At 41.4% G+C, this 15,440-nt stretch overlaps 1 protein-coding gene across 3 annotated transcripts; it reads left to right on the top strand.

Annotated features, from left to right (window-relative positions):
- The first annotated feature begins 3,604 nt into the window (after positions 1–3,604).
- On the top strand, positions 3,605–14,679 carry lcp2a (lymphocyte cytosolic protein 2a). 3 transcript variants are annotated; one of them, XM_044141726.1, is made up of 26 exons: positions 3,605–3,661; positions 4,291–4,351; positions 4,639–4,720; positions 4,861–4,928; positions 5,019–5,331; positions 5,412–5,588; positions 6,356–6,418; positions 6,504–6,550; positions 6,686–6,748; positions 7,597–7,622; positions 7,950–7,987; positions 8,658–8,835; positions 8,943–9,028; positions 9,833–9,884; positions 10,284–10,361; positions 10,457–10,482; positions 10,675–10,694; positions 12,196–12,306; positions 12,380–12,398; positions 12,513–12,522; positions 12,607–12,691; positions 13,341–13,381; positions 13,505–13,575; positions 13,784–13,858; positions 13,941–14,090; positions 14,210–14,679. In XM_044141726.1, exons 6-26 carry the CDS (start codon positions 5,517–5,519, stop codon positions 14,354–14,356), a joined length of 1,458 nt encoding a protein of 485 aa, XP_043997661.1. In that variant the 5' UTR covers positions 3,605–3,661; positions 4,291–4,351; positions 4,639–4,720; positions 4,861–4,928; positions 5,019–5,331; positions 5,412–5,516; the 3' UTR covers positions 14,357–14,679. The 3 variants fall into 3 exon arrangements, with proteins under 3 accessions (XP_043997661.1, XP_043997662.1, XP_043997660.1); XM_044141727.1 differs by having other exon boundaries at positions 3,612–3,661; positions 8,658–8,748; positions 12,510–12,522; XM_044141725.1 differs by having other exon boundaries at positions 3,613–3,661; positions 12,510–12,522.
- Positions 14,680–15,440: the final 761 nt, after the last annotated feature.

Here is a 15,440-nt window from a genome sequence, read left to right as displayed (position 1 = left end):
AAAACCTTGTTATTGTCCTCTTTAGTAACATCATTTAATTCACCGTATGCTGAACAGACATTAAGCAGCTCCTGGAGACCAGCTGAACTTGGACTAAAAACCAGTAGGTCATCAGCATACATTAAAGGGTTTATAATTGCATCTCCAGCATGCAGCCAGTTCTACACAGGTTTAGCTGCTTTGAGAGGTCATTCATATAAAAATTAAACAATGTAGGGCAGTGGTGTCCAAAGTGGGTCCTGGAGGGCCGGCATCCTACATGTCTTAGTTCTCTCCCTAATTTAACGCACCTGGACCAAATGATGGTTCATTAAAAGGACTAACAAAAACATCAGCATGCTGAGGAAGTTGTTACCACCACCAGGGAGAGAACTAGAACATGCAGGATGCCGGCCCTCCACTTTGGACACCTCTGATATGGGGATAAAATGCTTCCTTGTCTGACTCCATTACTGACACGGAAGAATACAGACACACAGTTGTCCCATCTGACCTGCATAGTTTGATTAACACACCAGTAGGACAGACATTTTACTATACATTTAGGCACACCAGCTTGGCACAATTTTAAAAATAGTTTTCTGTGATTTACACAATCAAAAGCCTTAGTGACGTCTAAAAAACACAGAAAAACCATAGAATTTTTGCTATTGTAATTATTCAATAATTCTTTTAAGCCATATATACACAAGTCAGTGCCATGTTTGGACTTGAAACCAAATTTATCGTCTGTAGACATTACTATCTTAGTTAAGTTTGGCAAAAGAATTAGTTAAGACTTTATACAGTGTGCTTGCTAGGGCAATGGGTCTATAATTATCAGAGCTGCCAATTTTTCCGGCTTTGTCTTTAATCACAGGAAATAGAAGAACCTTCATCAAGGTATCAGGAATACATTGAGTCATGTTTTAAATCGGGTCTGTATTGTACCCTGACTGCTTGTTTACTGGCTGCTGCTACGAGAATATAGCAGCTAGCTTGCGCGGCTCGCTGTAAGACAGGATGTGGCCTTTATTTGCGGTCTGATGTCATTAGTCAACCCGACCTGGGGTTTTTATTTATGACTCACTGCTTCAGTCAATATTTCACATGTTTACTTCCCTTACAGTCAGAGAATTAGTCGATTCGTTTCTGTGAGGCTAAATAAAATAACATGGGTGATGGAGTTGCTGAAATAGAAATTATTTTTATAACAATCTCATTTAATGATGCAACCTCATATGAAATTTATGTTCGTTGATTTATAATGAACGCCAACATTTAAACATGTTTTCCTGGAGCTTTGTGGAGTTGAGGTGATTCTGTTCCGACCCGGTTCAGCTGGCTGCTGGACCTGTGATGGAGAGCAGCTTCTGGTTCTCAGAGTGGCTTTGTGGGTTTGTTATCATTACAGGATGTTGTTCTCTTCCACCGGCGCCGCCATCGCTCTGTTCCGGGACCACATGAGCTAATTTTGACCTTTATTCTTCTAAAGACAAAGCAACAACCACAGAACAAAACACTCGTTCAGTTTTCATGTTTTCATTTTGCTCCAGACTGCCCTGTGGACGGTTGAAGTCGTCTCAATCAGAGGTTCTGCAAACTTTCTGATGGTGTTTCAGAGTTTTTCTTTGTGGTTTGAGTCTTAACCATCATGGTGTGAAATGTGCCAGACAGCTACAAATATTACCTTATGATGAGTATTTGACAGTCCGGTCTTTAATAGACACAAGAAGTCCAACATGATTCTAACCCAAGTTTTCTTCATAAGATCTGGTTTTACTCATGTAACGACACGTAAAGAGACTGGAGTGAAATGTTTCCCATTTCCAGCTGCTGGAGTTCTTTCTCAAACCCTGTGAGAAAACTGTTCCTTCCTCGCCTGTGGGGGCGAACCACTAAAGGAAACAACACAAAAACCTCTGAAGAAGACACTGAGCACAACTTCCTCATCGTAAAAGGTAACCAAAAATGAAGTAGCATCAGATTTTAGCGGTTGGAGAATTTCTCTTTAGTGTTTAGTTAAAGAACACGAGATATTTCTTCTACTATTGCTAGGCTAATGCATTTGTTTTGGTTGTATTTACCCAGGACGCCCTGCGCTGTAATCCCTTCCCTGCTTTTGGAGGGGTCTGCCGTTCGCCTGCTGTTCACATATACATTCAACTGAACGTCAACTGAATCCAGATCAAGGTTTGGAGGACTAGAGGTCAGAGGTCGATAACCATTCACAACTCACCAACGTAAAGGGACTTCCTAGGCAAATGGACTAAAGTCAGATTAACAGTCTAAACAAGGCTGGTGTGAACACAGCCTAACTGATTTATATTTATTTCCTCAGTAACTGAAAGTCTGTTGGCCTACCAAAATGTTTACACAAAACTGCTCAAATATTTTTGTAGAGATAAAAGTAAAATAAAAGAACATGATTTCAAAGGTGATTCAATCCGTCTGTTGGTGATTTCTGTCATCTAGACTGAATCAGGCCAAGAGATTTATGAGTTCACTGGTGTTTGAACTCATAAAATTGAGAGAAATATGTTGTTAGTGCTTAGTTAGCATCAGTTAGCAAGTCTCACTGTTTTCCAACTTGTAACTGGAATGCTCTCCACTTGGATATAAAGAGTTTCAGAAACAAACAGAGCAATTGGTAAATTTAGCAAGATGGGAAACTAAGGAAGACTAAGCTAATGTGGGCTAACATTAGCTTGGTATGCTAAACTGAGTTCGGCTAACCTAAGTAAATTTTGATTACATTTATCACAGTTAAACAGTTTGGTTTCTTCAAAGTTTTATCCTTTACTTGCTTCATCAGAAACCACACCTGTTTATGTGCACAAATCATTCATTTGTAAATGTTTCATAATTCTATAAATACATATAAGTGGGCTAGTTGCTTATTTGTATAAATTTACATTTTCATGCCACAGTGAAGCTCTTGCTCTAATTGTAACCACTTCTGCATCTGAAGGCTCCTTATTTTCATATCTGCACACCCTCAATGCACTTCCTCCCCCAACTATAGGTATCTGAATCATGGCAAGATAACGTCAGAGAAGCACTCCAGTTCTTAACAGAAGTTTACAAACTAAAACATCTTAGTTATTACCAATACATTTACTAGTGGAAGATCACATAAAAATGATTGGCAACTAATTCATAAAGACACAAACTCACAGAATAAGAAATAATACTGCAGCTATCATCACATTTTAAAGTGTTCTGGGAGCCATATTGGATATTTAGGTTAAGGTTGGTGGGAAACTTTTGACTTTCCAAAGTTGGCTTAGCAGGTGATCCATCCATCAAGCAATAATAAATCTTAATGTTCAAGCCTATGGTAATTTAAAAAAAATTACCAGAAAACACTGCAGTCAATGTAGATAGTAATGTTATAAACAATAGGCCCATAAAACACAGAGCTGAAGCATTAAAGAGATAAAGAATAAATGTTGACATGCTAACATCTGGTTGAAAGTTGAATAAATGTATTTGTTTTGTATCACATTGCATCTATCAATCAAGTATTTATTTATCTATATTTAGGACATAATATTTGAACTAAGTTTAAGTTAAAACCAAGAACTACAGAAGAAAGGGTGATAAAGTTTTTTAAGCTAGTTCAGAAACTGGTTCAGACCGGTTGAGACCACCAGCTGCTGCAACTGCCAGTGTCGTCATGGTAATAAAACTTATAACAGATAATTTATTCTTATTCTAAACTTATAAACTCCACAAACCATCAAATATATTTAAAAATAACGTTAATAAAATATTTTATGATGTATCCACATGTTTGTGTAGTTAGCATAAGCTAACCATAGAAGCTAGGCTAAATCAAGCTAAATTTACGATGCACATCTTTCGTTCTGAGTTTATTTTGTTCGTTACCTAAATCTGTGTTTTAATGCACTAAATTATAAAGGAGATTCATTTGCTGCTGCTTCCAGTATGTAGCTGCTAACTTAGATCTGTGTTTTGTCCCAAATTTTATTCGTTTCTGCTAAATTATGCAACATAAAATTTCGTCAGCAAACGATTTCTTTCGGATAAATATTCCTTGGTAGCTAACCGGAAGTTGGTAAAATTTTGTCAAACTGTGGGTAATCATACCAAATATAGTGTGAATTTACATACAGGTTCTGGCGCTCAGTATAATAACATTTAAAAAATGTGTTTGATGACTGATAACAGGATTAATCAGTCATCCCGGTTACTGCCGGTTCCTACCTGGCAGAAACCGGGTAGGAACCGGGCAGGAACCAGGTAGGCCCAGGTAGGACGCATTCTTGTGTTCCTGTGATTTTCCAGGTCCAGCTGTGAGAGCAGATCAGGTCCAGCAGTCTGCAGAACCTGTAAAATCGCTGAAAAGGTGATTTAATAGGAGATTTCTTCCAGATTCTGAACCAAGTGAAGCTAAATAACAGATTTGCAAACATAACATTTTTATTCATTTTAAATGTAAGATGTTCATATTTATTGTTCATTTTTGGCCTCATTACAACTCTGACTTTGTTCTCTTAGCTAATGGTCTCTATTAGAGTTTCAATACTCAAATTAATAATTAATTGATTGTTGAATTAATTCATTATTTCAATAATCGATTCATCTGATGAATTGTTTCGAATATAACTTCTTCTGACTGTCTTTCATCAACAGTTATCCATGTGATGGTTTTCCTCCACCTGAGCGGTGGATCTCTGCAGCTCCTTCAGAGTCACCATGGACTGTAGCGGAGATAGTAGGTGTTTTTCTCTCCACTCCAGTAACCTTTGACCTTTACCATTCAGACGTTGACTCATTCTTGACAGGTTTTTTTGTTTGTTTTATCTCTGCCCATGATTTCCGTTTTCTCAATCTGACCTTGTTTTGTTTTTCCAGTTGAAGAAAAAAGAAGAAAAAATAAATCCTCCCTCGAAGTGTTTCGAGTTTCAACCAGGAAACAGGAAGTGAGAAGTGAACTCAGAACTTCTGTAATTAACGCAGCGAGGGGGACGTCTACATGAATAAAGTTATTATATTATTATTATTTATCGCAGGAGTGTTCTGACCGACCCAGGTCCGGCAGAACCGACCTGGGCCCGGCTGAGAGCAGCATGGTGGCTTTGGTCTGAACTCTGAGTCAGTTTGCTATCGGTTGCGTTGTGCCGGCGTGTTGCAGCGAGTGGGTGCAGCTGCGGCGGCTGTTTGACTCTGCGGTCGGCAGGGGGAGGAGGAAGACGCTGCTGCCCCCCCCCCCGCTGCACACTCACTTCCTCAAAGAGGGAGGGGAGAGACTTAAGGAAGCCATCTTGGGCCCTTTGTGACATGTTTGTCCCCTCTCTGGCGCTGGTTCCTGCAGACGAAAAGACGGTACGTTTGGGGAAGTGGAAGCTGAGGAAACCCGGCAGGTATTATTTGGTTTTTCTGAGTTTTGTTTTGCGTTTTGACAGGAAGGAGAGACGAGTCGCTGAAGAAGTTGGAAACTGAACGCCGGAGATCCGCGGCGTTTCCACTGATGTTGCTCTGAGTGCCGAGTTTAACTGGACAGACGCAGTATGAGTTCGATTCCCCAGAGGTCCGTGGTGATGGGCTGGAGCCCCCAGCAGCTGGCTGACTACCTGAAGCGGGTGAGGAACCAGAACCAGAACCAGAACCTTTCCTCTTTATCTTTGTTTCCACATCTTAAATAGCCCTGAACCCTGGGAGTCCTCAGAATCAGGTTCTGGAGGAATCGGGACAGTTCTGGTCCATTACAGTGCAGCTGATGGTGGATGTCATGCAGGAGAAGAGATTCTCGATGCATGCTGGGAACCGAACTGGGTCAGATAGAAGCACTGAGTTGGTTGTTTCAGGTCCAGAATGATGCAGCAAACAGGAACTGTTTCCTGCTGATGCAGATGCTAATTATCTACTGATGACCTGAAGTAGCTACTGAGCCTGGTGCTGAACCTGAACTAGAACCAGGCTAGAACAGGGCTAGAACCGGGCAGGAACCAGGTAGGCCCGGGTAGGATGCATTCTTGTGTTCCTGTGATTTTCCAGGTCGAGCTGTGAGAGCAGATCGGATCCAGCCGTCTGCAGAACCTGTAAAACCTTTAGGGTTTTGGGTCAGTTCTTCTTCTCAAAGCTGCTTCAGCTCTTCCATGTTTGCAGAGAAATGACTGGACTTTGACTAGGCCATTGAAGCATGTTGATTCTTTAGTTTTTCAAGCAGCTGTAGATGAGCTGCTGTGTTGATGATTCATTCTGGACCCAGCTGTAGCCGGACCAGAACCAGTTCTGCAGGGTCAGTGGTTCCTGATGGCCCCCTTTCGGCCCCCGGTCTGGACCGGCCCTGGCCTCTGTCTATCGGTCTGGTAAAGTTGTGCTGAAGGACGAACTGTGTTTGTGGCAGATGAACCTCCCCGGCTGTGATAAGGTGGTTCTGAAGAACTCCATCAGCGGCTCCAGGTTTGTGGTGAGTGTTTCTGGAGGAAGAGGAGGAGGAAGAGGAGTGACGAAGGCCAGGACCATCATCCTCACTGATGTTTTTGTTTCTGTAGAACCTGACGGATAACGACCTGCAGAAGTTCCCCAAGCTTCACGCTCCGTAAGTCAGAGGAAGGTTTTCATCTCTCTACCTCCTCTAACACACATTCACTCTGTTAATAAAGACGTTAAAGACATTTATCTCCATTTTGTCTTCCTGGCTGTGTTTGCTTAGCGTGTGATTTTGTGTCTGCAGGATGATTTCTAAGATCAGCAATGAAATCTACAAGAATGAGAAGAAAGGATTGTTTTCTAAAAAGTACGTCTCACACAAACAGAAACCTCTGTTAACTCCAGGGAGCTATTTATAAAAAAACTAAAATAATTTGAGTCATTCAGCCTGGAGAAATAAATAATTTCAGTCACTCTCATCCAGTTATTCTCACTAAATATTCAAATTAAATAGCTAAACATTTAGCTTGAAGCTAAACATTATTTTCTATCTTCTTTTTTTCTAATTTTATTAATTTTTTTCAGTTTATCTTCTGGTTTTGCCAGAGCTTTTACTTTGATAGTCTACTCCAACTGGAAAACAAGTGAATTTGCACATTAGCTAAAATATTTAGAGGTAAACAAAATAATTACTTTTTATTTCTTTTCTTTGTTTCAGTTTCTTGTTTTGCTCCTTTTTCATTTCTTCTTTTTTCAGTTTACATAATCGGTTTGCAGATCCAGCTTCTACTTTCGTAATCTACTTCAACTTCAGAACAAGAAGCTAAAATATTTATTCGGCTTTTTAAATTCTTAGTTTCAAACTGTGACTCGAGGAAATGAAGGAATAACTTTGACTTTGAAAAATTAATTATGACCAAAATAACTCAAACTGTTATAAATTTTGACTGCAACTTTATTAACAATTTCCCATAACAAACAGCTCTAAGCTAAGCTTTGTCCGTCGCCATGACGACAGTCCTGCTAAAACCTGAAACTGGACCTCAGACGTAAAGCAGACGACACTCATCCCAGCTGCTGAACTAATAAGCCTGTTTTTCTGCTGATTAATTGAAACAGGACTGAAGGAAAAATGACTTTTATTTTGAGATGAACGACTCGTCTGGTTCATAACTGAACTGATTCACATCCTGTTTGTGTGCTTCTGCTTCACAGATCGACTCCTAAGTATCACGAACCAGGTGAGTTAGTTTCTGTCTCCTGAGCTGATCAGGTTTGATCAGGTTTGATCGGGTTTGATCAGGTTTGATCGGGTTTTTGTTGAATAAACCAGAACAGGAAGTGATCGGCTCGGTTCTTTCTGTTTGGCTCCAGTTGAATTCTGATCAGTTGGTATTAAACCAGTTTGTTACCCTTGAGATGACCGGTCCTGCAAGGTTCTGACTTGTTGCTGATGTGAAAGACAACAACAGTTGGTCTCCATGGAAACGGCCTCTAAATGCTGAAGGGGTGTAGCGATACAGAAGCTAGTGTGAGACGTTGGTAACGTGTTTCTTTGTGTCTTGCAGAGATGAACGTTGATGGAGGATGGGGCGAAGACGAGTTTGTGAGTCGGACCGGATTTCACTTTAACCCAGTTTTCCTGCTGATTTATTTAAACACGAATGAAGGAAAAATGATTTTAATATGAGATGAACGACACGTCTCATTCTGCTGCATCATTATTTATCGACTGAAACACGAAAGATCCAGCAGCCTGTAGGATTCACTAAAACGTGTCCAGTCTGTCCAAAATGATTCACAAACTCTTTCTAAATGTTAAACTAATATTTTACTTTTTAATTATATATTTAGCCTGCTAAGTCAATTATCTTCAAACTGTTTTTCAAACTAATTGTTTAGTTTGAAAACTATTCTTTAGCACTAAAGAATAACATGGTGAAATTAAAACCTATTTTTTCTCTTAACACTAAATGATTGTTGCTGTTCAGTTTTGACTGTAACCCCAAAGCGATTTGGGATTCTACTCGTTTCTCTGAGCTTCACGTTCTGACCTCTGACCTTGATCTGAATCTGCTGGAACGTCTGAGATGTTTTCCTCTGAGACAGTTTGAAGATGACCTTTGACCCTTTCCTAGGTTGATGTTTTCCCTCCTGTCTCCTTCCTGGCCTTTGATTGGGGGTTTATGAAAACGAACGACGCAGTGAAGCTTCGTGTTTCGTCGTCGTCAGCATGGAAACCCGACCTCTTTATGAGATGATCTTCTGCTCTGCAGGACGAGGAAGAGTTTGACGATGACTACGAGAGTCCGTACAGCGACGAAGACGACCGGGACTACGAGTCCCCGAACGACGACTTGGACGCTGGTAACGACTACGAGCCGCCGCCCTCTGAACCCGCAGAGGACCACAAGCTGTGCCCGTCCCAGCCCATTGGGGACGGGGACTACATCGGTACTCACACGGCGCAGCAGTCGCTCAACGCCGACCGCATCAGCCCCACAGCGAGGTCACCAGGTCACAGGTCATCAGAGGTTAACGCTTTCTGTTTCTGTGTGCAGACCGGAGGGACAGCAACGCGGCGGCCAGAGGCCCGCCCCCCGCTCTGTGTCCCCGCCCCCCCACTTCGCTGTCTGCACCCCGCATGGTCAGTCTGGACAGCTACACTGAAAAACAGCATCAGACCGTTTGAAACTTCATTCCTACATTTATTACAGTTCTCCTGCTTTGACATTCATCTGTTTTATATTTCTATAAAATCTGGACTCAGTTCAGCTTTTCCCCTCTGAGTCGCTCCTGAACTCATTCAGTCATTCAGGACTCGTTTCCGTCAGCCACAGAATTACACAAACTCATACAAATAAATTTGCTTAATGGAAATTTTTAAAACATTGAGGTGGTTCTTCGTATTGAAATAGATTTATTTTGCACAACTGCAGTGGAAACACTTTATTCGCATCACGAGTCACATGATCAGCAGCTGGATGTTTCTACTTCGTTCTGAAACATTTTGGCTGCATTTTCTGCTCCGTTTCCTGTAAAGCATCCAAACAAATATTATAAAAAAAGTAATACAACTCAAGAATACAATTGATCATAAATTCAGAAATACATTAGAAAACAAAAACTCATGTACAAAGTGTTTTTTTTCAGCTTAATGTGAAACTGGATGTATTTTAGGAAATGAAAGTTGAACCATCACAGATTTTTATAAAGTGTATGAGAGAGAATAAACCTAAATGAGGTCTAGTTAAAGTAACGTGTGCCACCTCACTGACTAATTAATGAATAATTCTGGGATTACGTCAAACCAGCGGCGATGTGTATTGTGTGGATGGAATAAAGATGCTGGTTAGTGGAAACGAGCTGTTTGGATGTGACGTTTAGAGTTGAACAGTTCTTCCATCTGATTCATTTTTATTTAACTGTTTTTGTGTTTGTGTTTGTGCAGCCTGGAGAGTCCAAAAGGGACCCGTCTCCTCACGGACGAGGACCAGGAAACTGTACGTTCATAAAAACAGAAACAAACAGATTATTTTCACTACAGTCTAAATATTACAGGGGTAAGGTCAGAACATTAGCAAAGTAAAGATGCAAAGTATGAGAAAAGGTTTGTTAAAAACATTTCAGAGTGCTGCTACTGAAAACAATTTAATGCTGACGTGTTGAAAGATGAAATATTCACTTATTTGTAAGCGGAAAATCACAAGATGTTAAACATTCCTCATTTTAATTTATTGTTACTTTTCATGTAAGAGTTATGAAGTTGCCACTTTGATTTACTAATATTACAACTTCATCATAATAATAATATTTTGTCTGTATTCTGGTCATTTAAAAACCTTTGGTATCCTCAGTACCTTGTCCTGTTCATGTGCCTCATTGCTGTTGTTGGTGTTCAGTTCCCTCAGGGCCTCCCAAGGTGTGTCGCGACATCAAACCCGGCCGTGAGTCACGAAACACCCGGTCCCCCGTCAGAGGTACTGGGTCAGACGTTCAGCCAGCAGCTCCTGCTGCCATTGCTGAAACTTTAGAATAATCTGTGGACGTTTACTCTGTTTTCTCTGTTTCTCAGGACAGCAGTTCAACTCAACGGACAGAGTGAGTGACCTTTAAATCTAATTCAGCCGCTGCACTTTTATCAACGCTGTACAATAAAGTTTATTATGAAAAAAAAAGGGAGTACGACAACTCGACCCTGAGGAACCCCAAACACACACAGACACACACACACATCAAACTGAAATGTAAAGTTTAATGTTTCAAAACTTCATTTTGTTTTTGTTTTTGCAGCCTGGTCCACAGTCCTGGAGGTGTGTAAACACACACACACACACACACACACACACACACACACACACACACACACACACACACACACACACACACACACAGGGAATACGTATTTTAACAAAAACATGAAGTTAAATCTTGTTCATAGAAATCAGATTACAATATAAAATATGAAATTGTATAACTGGCTTAAATGGATGAATGAGATGATATAAAGCAGCTTTAGTTGATAGTATTTATCTTTATAATATATCCAAAACACTACAATGGAAAATATGCTAATACACTAAGGTTAAGCTTTATGCCAGTAAATATTTTTATAGGGTTGAAGTTAAAGTAAGCAGCTATAAAATGTGGATATGACTCTGCAAAGGACGTGAATTGGTGGATTGGCCCATCGCCATGCATCTCATATCACTTCCTCTTTTACTTCCTGTTATAGTTTTATGTAATCTTCTGAAGTCTTTTTCATGGGCGGTTCTCTAGGATTTCCAAAAGTCTTTGAGTTTAGGTTAGCTAACATCTAGGTGCTTGTTTATTCACCTCTCTACATGTGGAGACATGAATATTCTTAATCACTTTAAAAAGTAAAATAAAATTAATAACTCAAAAACGTTGTAAGACATGAGAGTTAATATATTCACTGGGTTGGTTTTATGCTAAACTGAAGTAAACTAAGCTAAAGTAGAGGAAGCTTCAATAAACTAATGTGAGCTAGGCTGAGCTAAACTAGTGTAAGCTAGGATAAGGCAAGTTGTCTGAAGCTATGATAAAGTAGTGTAAGCTATGCTTAATTTAGCTAAGCTAAGGTAAAGTCTGTGATACCTTGATGAACTTGGGCAAGTTAGGCTAAGTTAAGGTAAGCTAAAGTGGTAGAAGCTAGAATAGCTAAACTAAATGAGTTTTAGCTAAAAGAAGCTAAGCTAATCTGGTGTAAGCTAAGCAGAAACTTTTTTTTTTTTTTGAAGAAATGAAACAGTTTTGTTAGCAGTAAACCACGTGTGTAGAGCCAATAATAGCTGGTTTCAGTAAATTACGTTTCTAAAAAACAGAAATGTATTTTTGTTCTGGTTTTTCACACTTCATTACAGCAGAGACATATTTAGATATTTGGGGATTTTTTTTGTGTAGATTTTTCTAAGAAAATGGGAACAAATTGTGTCTTTATGGCAAAACCTGAAAGTGAGTGACGCTGCAGAAAAAGTCTATAAATAAAACTGAAGACGGGTTTAAAAGATTACAGCTACGTCTGGATCTCAGGTGTTAAACATGGCCGCTTACGTCCAACAGGTCAGATTAAACTGCGGCCCCCGTTGACTGTTAGTGAACTTCAGTCACGATGTTGTTGCAGTGATGCGCTTGCGATGCAGACAGAAAAAAGACGATGGAGGCAGACCCAGCAGGAGGAAGTGAACAGCAGCAGCTTCTAGTTTAGCTTGCTGCGTGTTGAATGTTTCCTGTTCTAGATGCCCATGTTTAGCTTTAGCTTCATCAGGAGTTTTAATGTGTCTGACCTCGCAGGACACCGGCGGACGCATCGGAACCACCCAGGTCCAAACCTCCGGTTCTTCCTCCTCCCACCTCCTCCGTCAGCAGGAGCAACTCCTCTGCCAGAGTAGCGCCCCCTATCAGGTCCTCTGTGGTTCAGGTCGAATCGTTTGGTTCCAGGAAGTTCCTGATAATAATTTTATGTTTTTGTTTTCAGGTTCGATGGACACAGAGAGGTAAGCTGCTCCGGTTTTTATTAATTCATGTTGGATGGAACATGATTGTTTACTGCTACATAGAACAGATTGTGATGGAGACTGACCTTTGACCCCTTCTTCTCTCTTCAGCAGACACAAGATGGTGAGTTTCATCCTCCAGTTTGAAACCCTGAAGCATCGCAGAGCGAATAATCGGAGCTTCCTCCTCCTGCTTGTTTTCCCACAGTCCCTAAACACAACACGTTCCCTCTTCACAAGAATCTGCCGCCGCGCCCCGGGATCCCAGGGCCCCTGCCGCAGCACGCCGCCAGGTCAGCCTTCACTCCTACTCACCCGTCTCATCTGAAGGTCGTAAATAACAGTTTGTTTTTCATAACTCACCTGCTTAAATGAGGAAGTGAAATCAGAGTAAAGCACGGAGCAGTTTGCTCGGGGCCCCGGAGGCCTCGGCTGCGGCCCTGGGGGCTCTCCACTTAAAGCTGCAGTAACTTTTATAAAAAATTTGTTTTTACATGGATGTTAAAACTGTCACCATGTCATGACAGTTTATGAGACACATTCAGCTTCACCTCCTCCTGACCAAAAACAACCAATCAGTGCCAGGAGGCGGGGCTTAGCGCTGTCAATCAATCTCACTGCTAAATGTGCTAATGGTGGAGAAACAACTTACCATTACATGAAAACTGTTTATCTGCCATACTAATTGATCTTAGCATTCACCAGCTAGTTAGGCAGCCTTTACTTGAGGTGATTGACAGCGCTAAGTCCCACCTCTTTGCTCTGATTGGTTGTTTCTAGTAAATGGGAGGAGCAGAGAAGATTGTTGTTTCACTGATTATCTGTCTCATATTAAACATATTAAAGTAATAGTTTCAACACATACTACAAAATAATTTTTTTCCTGGATCTTTAATGTTTCTGTCTCAGATGATCTCTAACAAGTTTGTTTTTTTTGTGCAGCATTTCCTCCTCGGCCTCTCTGCCTCACAAGCTGCAGTCTGGTAAGAGAAACCTGAAGGAGTTCAAACGTTTCCTGGTTGAATCTGAATAAAACCTTCAGTTCGCTCCAGCTGATCTCACTGTGAATCAGAAACTGGCTGCTGAGTGTCTTCTGTCTGTTTCAGCCATAGCCGAACACAGAGGCAGCATATCGGCGTCCAGCCGTCCTACACCTCCTACCGTGGCCACCAGCGAGGTGAGAGACATCCTGAGCTCTAAAACTAAACCTCAAACTGCCGGGAGTCCAGAATAATCACAATATACTGTTCAGACCCTGAAGATTCAAAATCTGACACATACCAGCTGATGTGCCCTGGTTGGGCAGCAGGGGGCGCTGTTGTATTGCACTCTGCAGGCCTGAGGACATTCAGCAGCTTCAGCAGTGTGTGTGCTTTGGTTTGCAGGCTCTGGACCCAAACTGGTACGTTGGGAAGGTGAGCCGTGGACAGGCTGAGGGATGCCTGAAGAAAGTCCAGAAGGTGAGAATCCATCCAGCATCAGGACTCTGATTACAGGATGAGCTGACAGCCGGTGTTAATGTGTGTCTGTGTGTGTGTGCAGGACGGGGCCTACCTGGTGAGGGACAGCACCCGGCAGCAGTCCAACCAGCCCTTCACCCTCATGGTCTTCTACCAGGACAAAGTCTACAACATCCAGATCCGGCAGCACAGCCAGCAGTTCCAGCTGGGAACCGGACTCAAAGCCCAGGAGGTCAGAACCACCACCGGCCTCTGGAGTCACAGACAGGAGCCACAAACTCTGATGTCGTTTTAATTTAGCCTGTAGGGGGCAGTGCTCTCGGCTCTAACTGTGCTGTTTTGTGTCTCCAGTTCTTCCAGTCAGTCAGTGAGATCATCAACCATTACTCCCAGTCCCCTCTGGTCCTCATTGATGCTAAAAACCGGAGCAACAGCCACCAGAACCAGTGTCTGCTGTCGGACCCGGCCGGTTACTATTTGGAGCAGAGCTGGTCCTGACAGACTGAACCAGAGCGAAGCCAGTTCCAGTTGGATCCGGTTCAGATGAATGTTCAGTTCAAAGGTCTGATGAGCAGGAAGGCCTCCATCTTTGCACGTGCTGCTTTGTTTTGTTTCTTCTTTTTTCAGTTTCAACTTTTAAACCTTTAAGAATATTCTTCAGAAATATTAGAGCTTATGTTGGTTCTGTTCCATTTGGACCCACAAACAAACTAACTATAAGACTTCTTCTTCTTCTTCTTCTTTTCTTTTACTCATTGATGCTAAATGTAAATGTGTTGGTTTGCCATTAGCTGATCTCATTAAATCATCTGGAAACATCAGAAACGTTCTGGAGTTTTATTTCAGTCAGGGAGTTTCTAGAACTCTGATCATTATGTGGTCAGGTTCAAAACTGGACTCAAAATAGGGATAGCCAATTAGCCTTAGCATCTGCTAAATAACATGTTGGTATATTGATTAAACATTAGCTTTCAGTAAATACCATGCTGGTAAAATGCTTTAGCTTCACTGTTGCCACTTACAAACTTTGTTGCAGTATTTAGTAGCGGCATTTCAGACCCGGTATATTTTTATTTAAAAAAGCAACAAATTTAGCAACTTTTTCAAATTTTGGATACTTTTATTGCGACTCCTGAGAGCTGTTGTGAGAAACGCTGACAATCTCTGCTCCACACACTCGCTATTCCAGCTCCTGATTCGCCACCAGGGGGCGTGCGTCTGACTGAGATGCTTTAAAACCTGGACAGGATGTGATGTAACAAACAGGGAAACTGCAGTACCACCGTTCGACGTAAAGAGGGCAGCAATGAGACGCTTTAGGCCCTTTAAACAAATTTACACAGAAACATGAAGCTAGTATCAGTTTATAGAGTTTATTTGGAAAAAACAAATTTAGCTTGAGGTTTAGTTTCACTGTAAAAACATTCAGTTCATTAGCTTCCTTTGCTGGTTGGAGGTTTTACATCTGGAGACATTTGAAGGTGTTCAGTTACCTGTTCCCATGGTAACACCCCCTCATCCCCCAGAGCCCCACACCAAGTGGTCGGTTGCTGATGTTTTGACTATTCCCTCCGCAGATTAC

Source organism: Gambusia affinis, linkage group LG15, assembly GCF_019740435.1.
Source record: "Gambusia affinis linkage group LG15, SWU_Gaff_1.0, whole genome shotgun sequence".
Lineage (NCBI taxonomy): Eukaryota > Metazoa > Chordata > Actinopteri > Cyprinodontiformes > Poeciliidae > Gambusia > Gambusia affinis.
Note: the sequence above shows the minus strand (reverse complement) of the source record. Positions and strands in the feature narration are given on the sequence as shown.

Bases quoted from the DNA above. Each gene is read 5' to 3' on its own strand.
- lcp2a (XM_044141725.1), top strand. From the start codon at position 5,517: ATGAGTTCGATTCCCCAGAGGTCCGTGGTGATGGGCTGGAGCCCCCAG. The intron at 6,419-6,503 runs GTGAGTGTTTCT...TTGTTTCTGTAG, and splicing joins TCAGCGGCTCCAGGTTTGTG to AACCTGACGGATAACGACCT. The intron at 9,885-10,283 runs GTACGTTCATAA...GTTGGTGTTCAG, and splicing joins CGGACGAGGACCAGGAAACT to TTCCCTCAGGGCCTCCCAAG.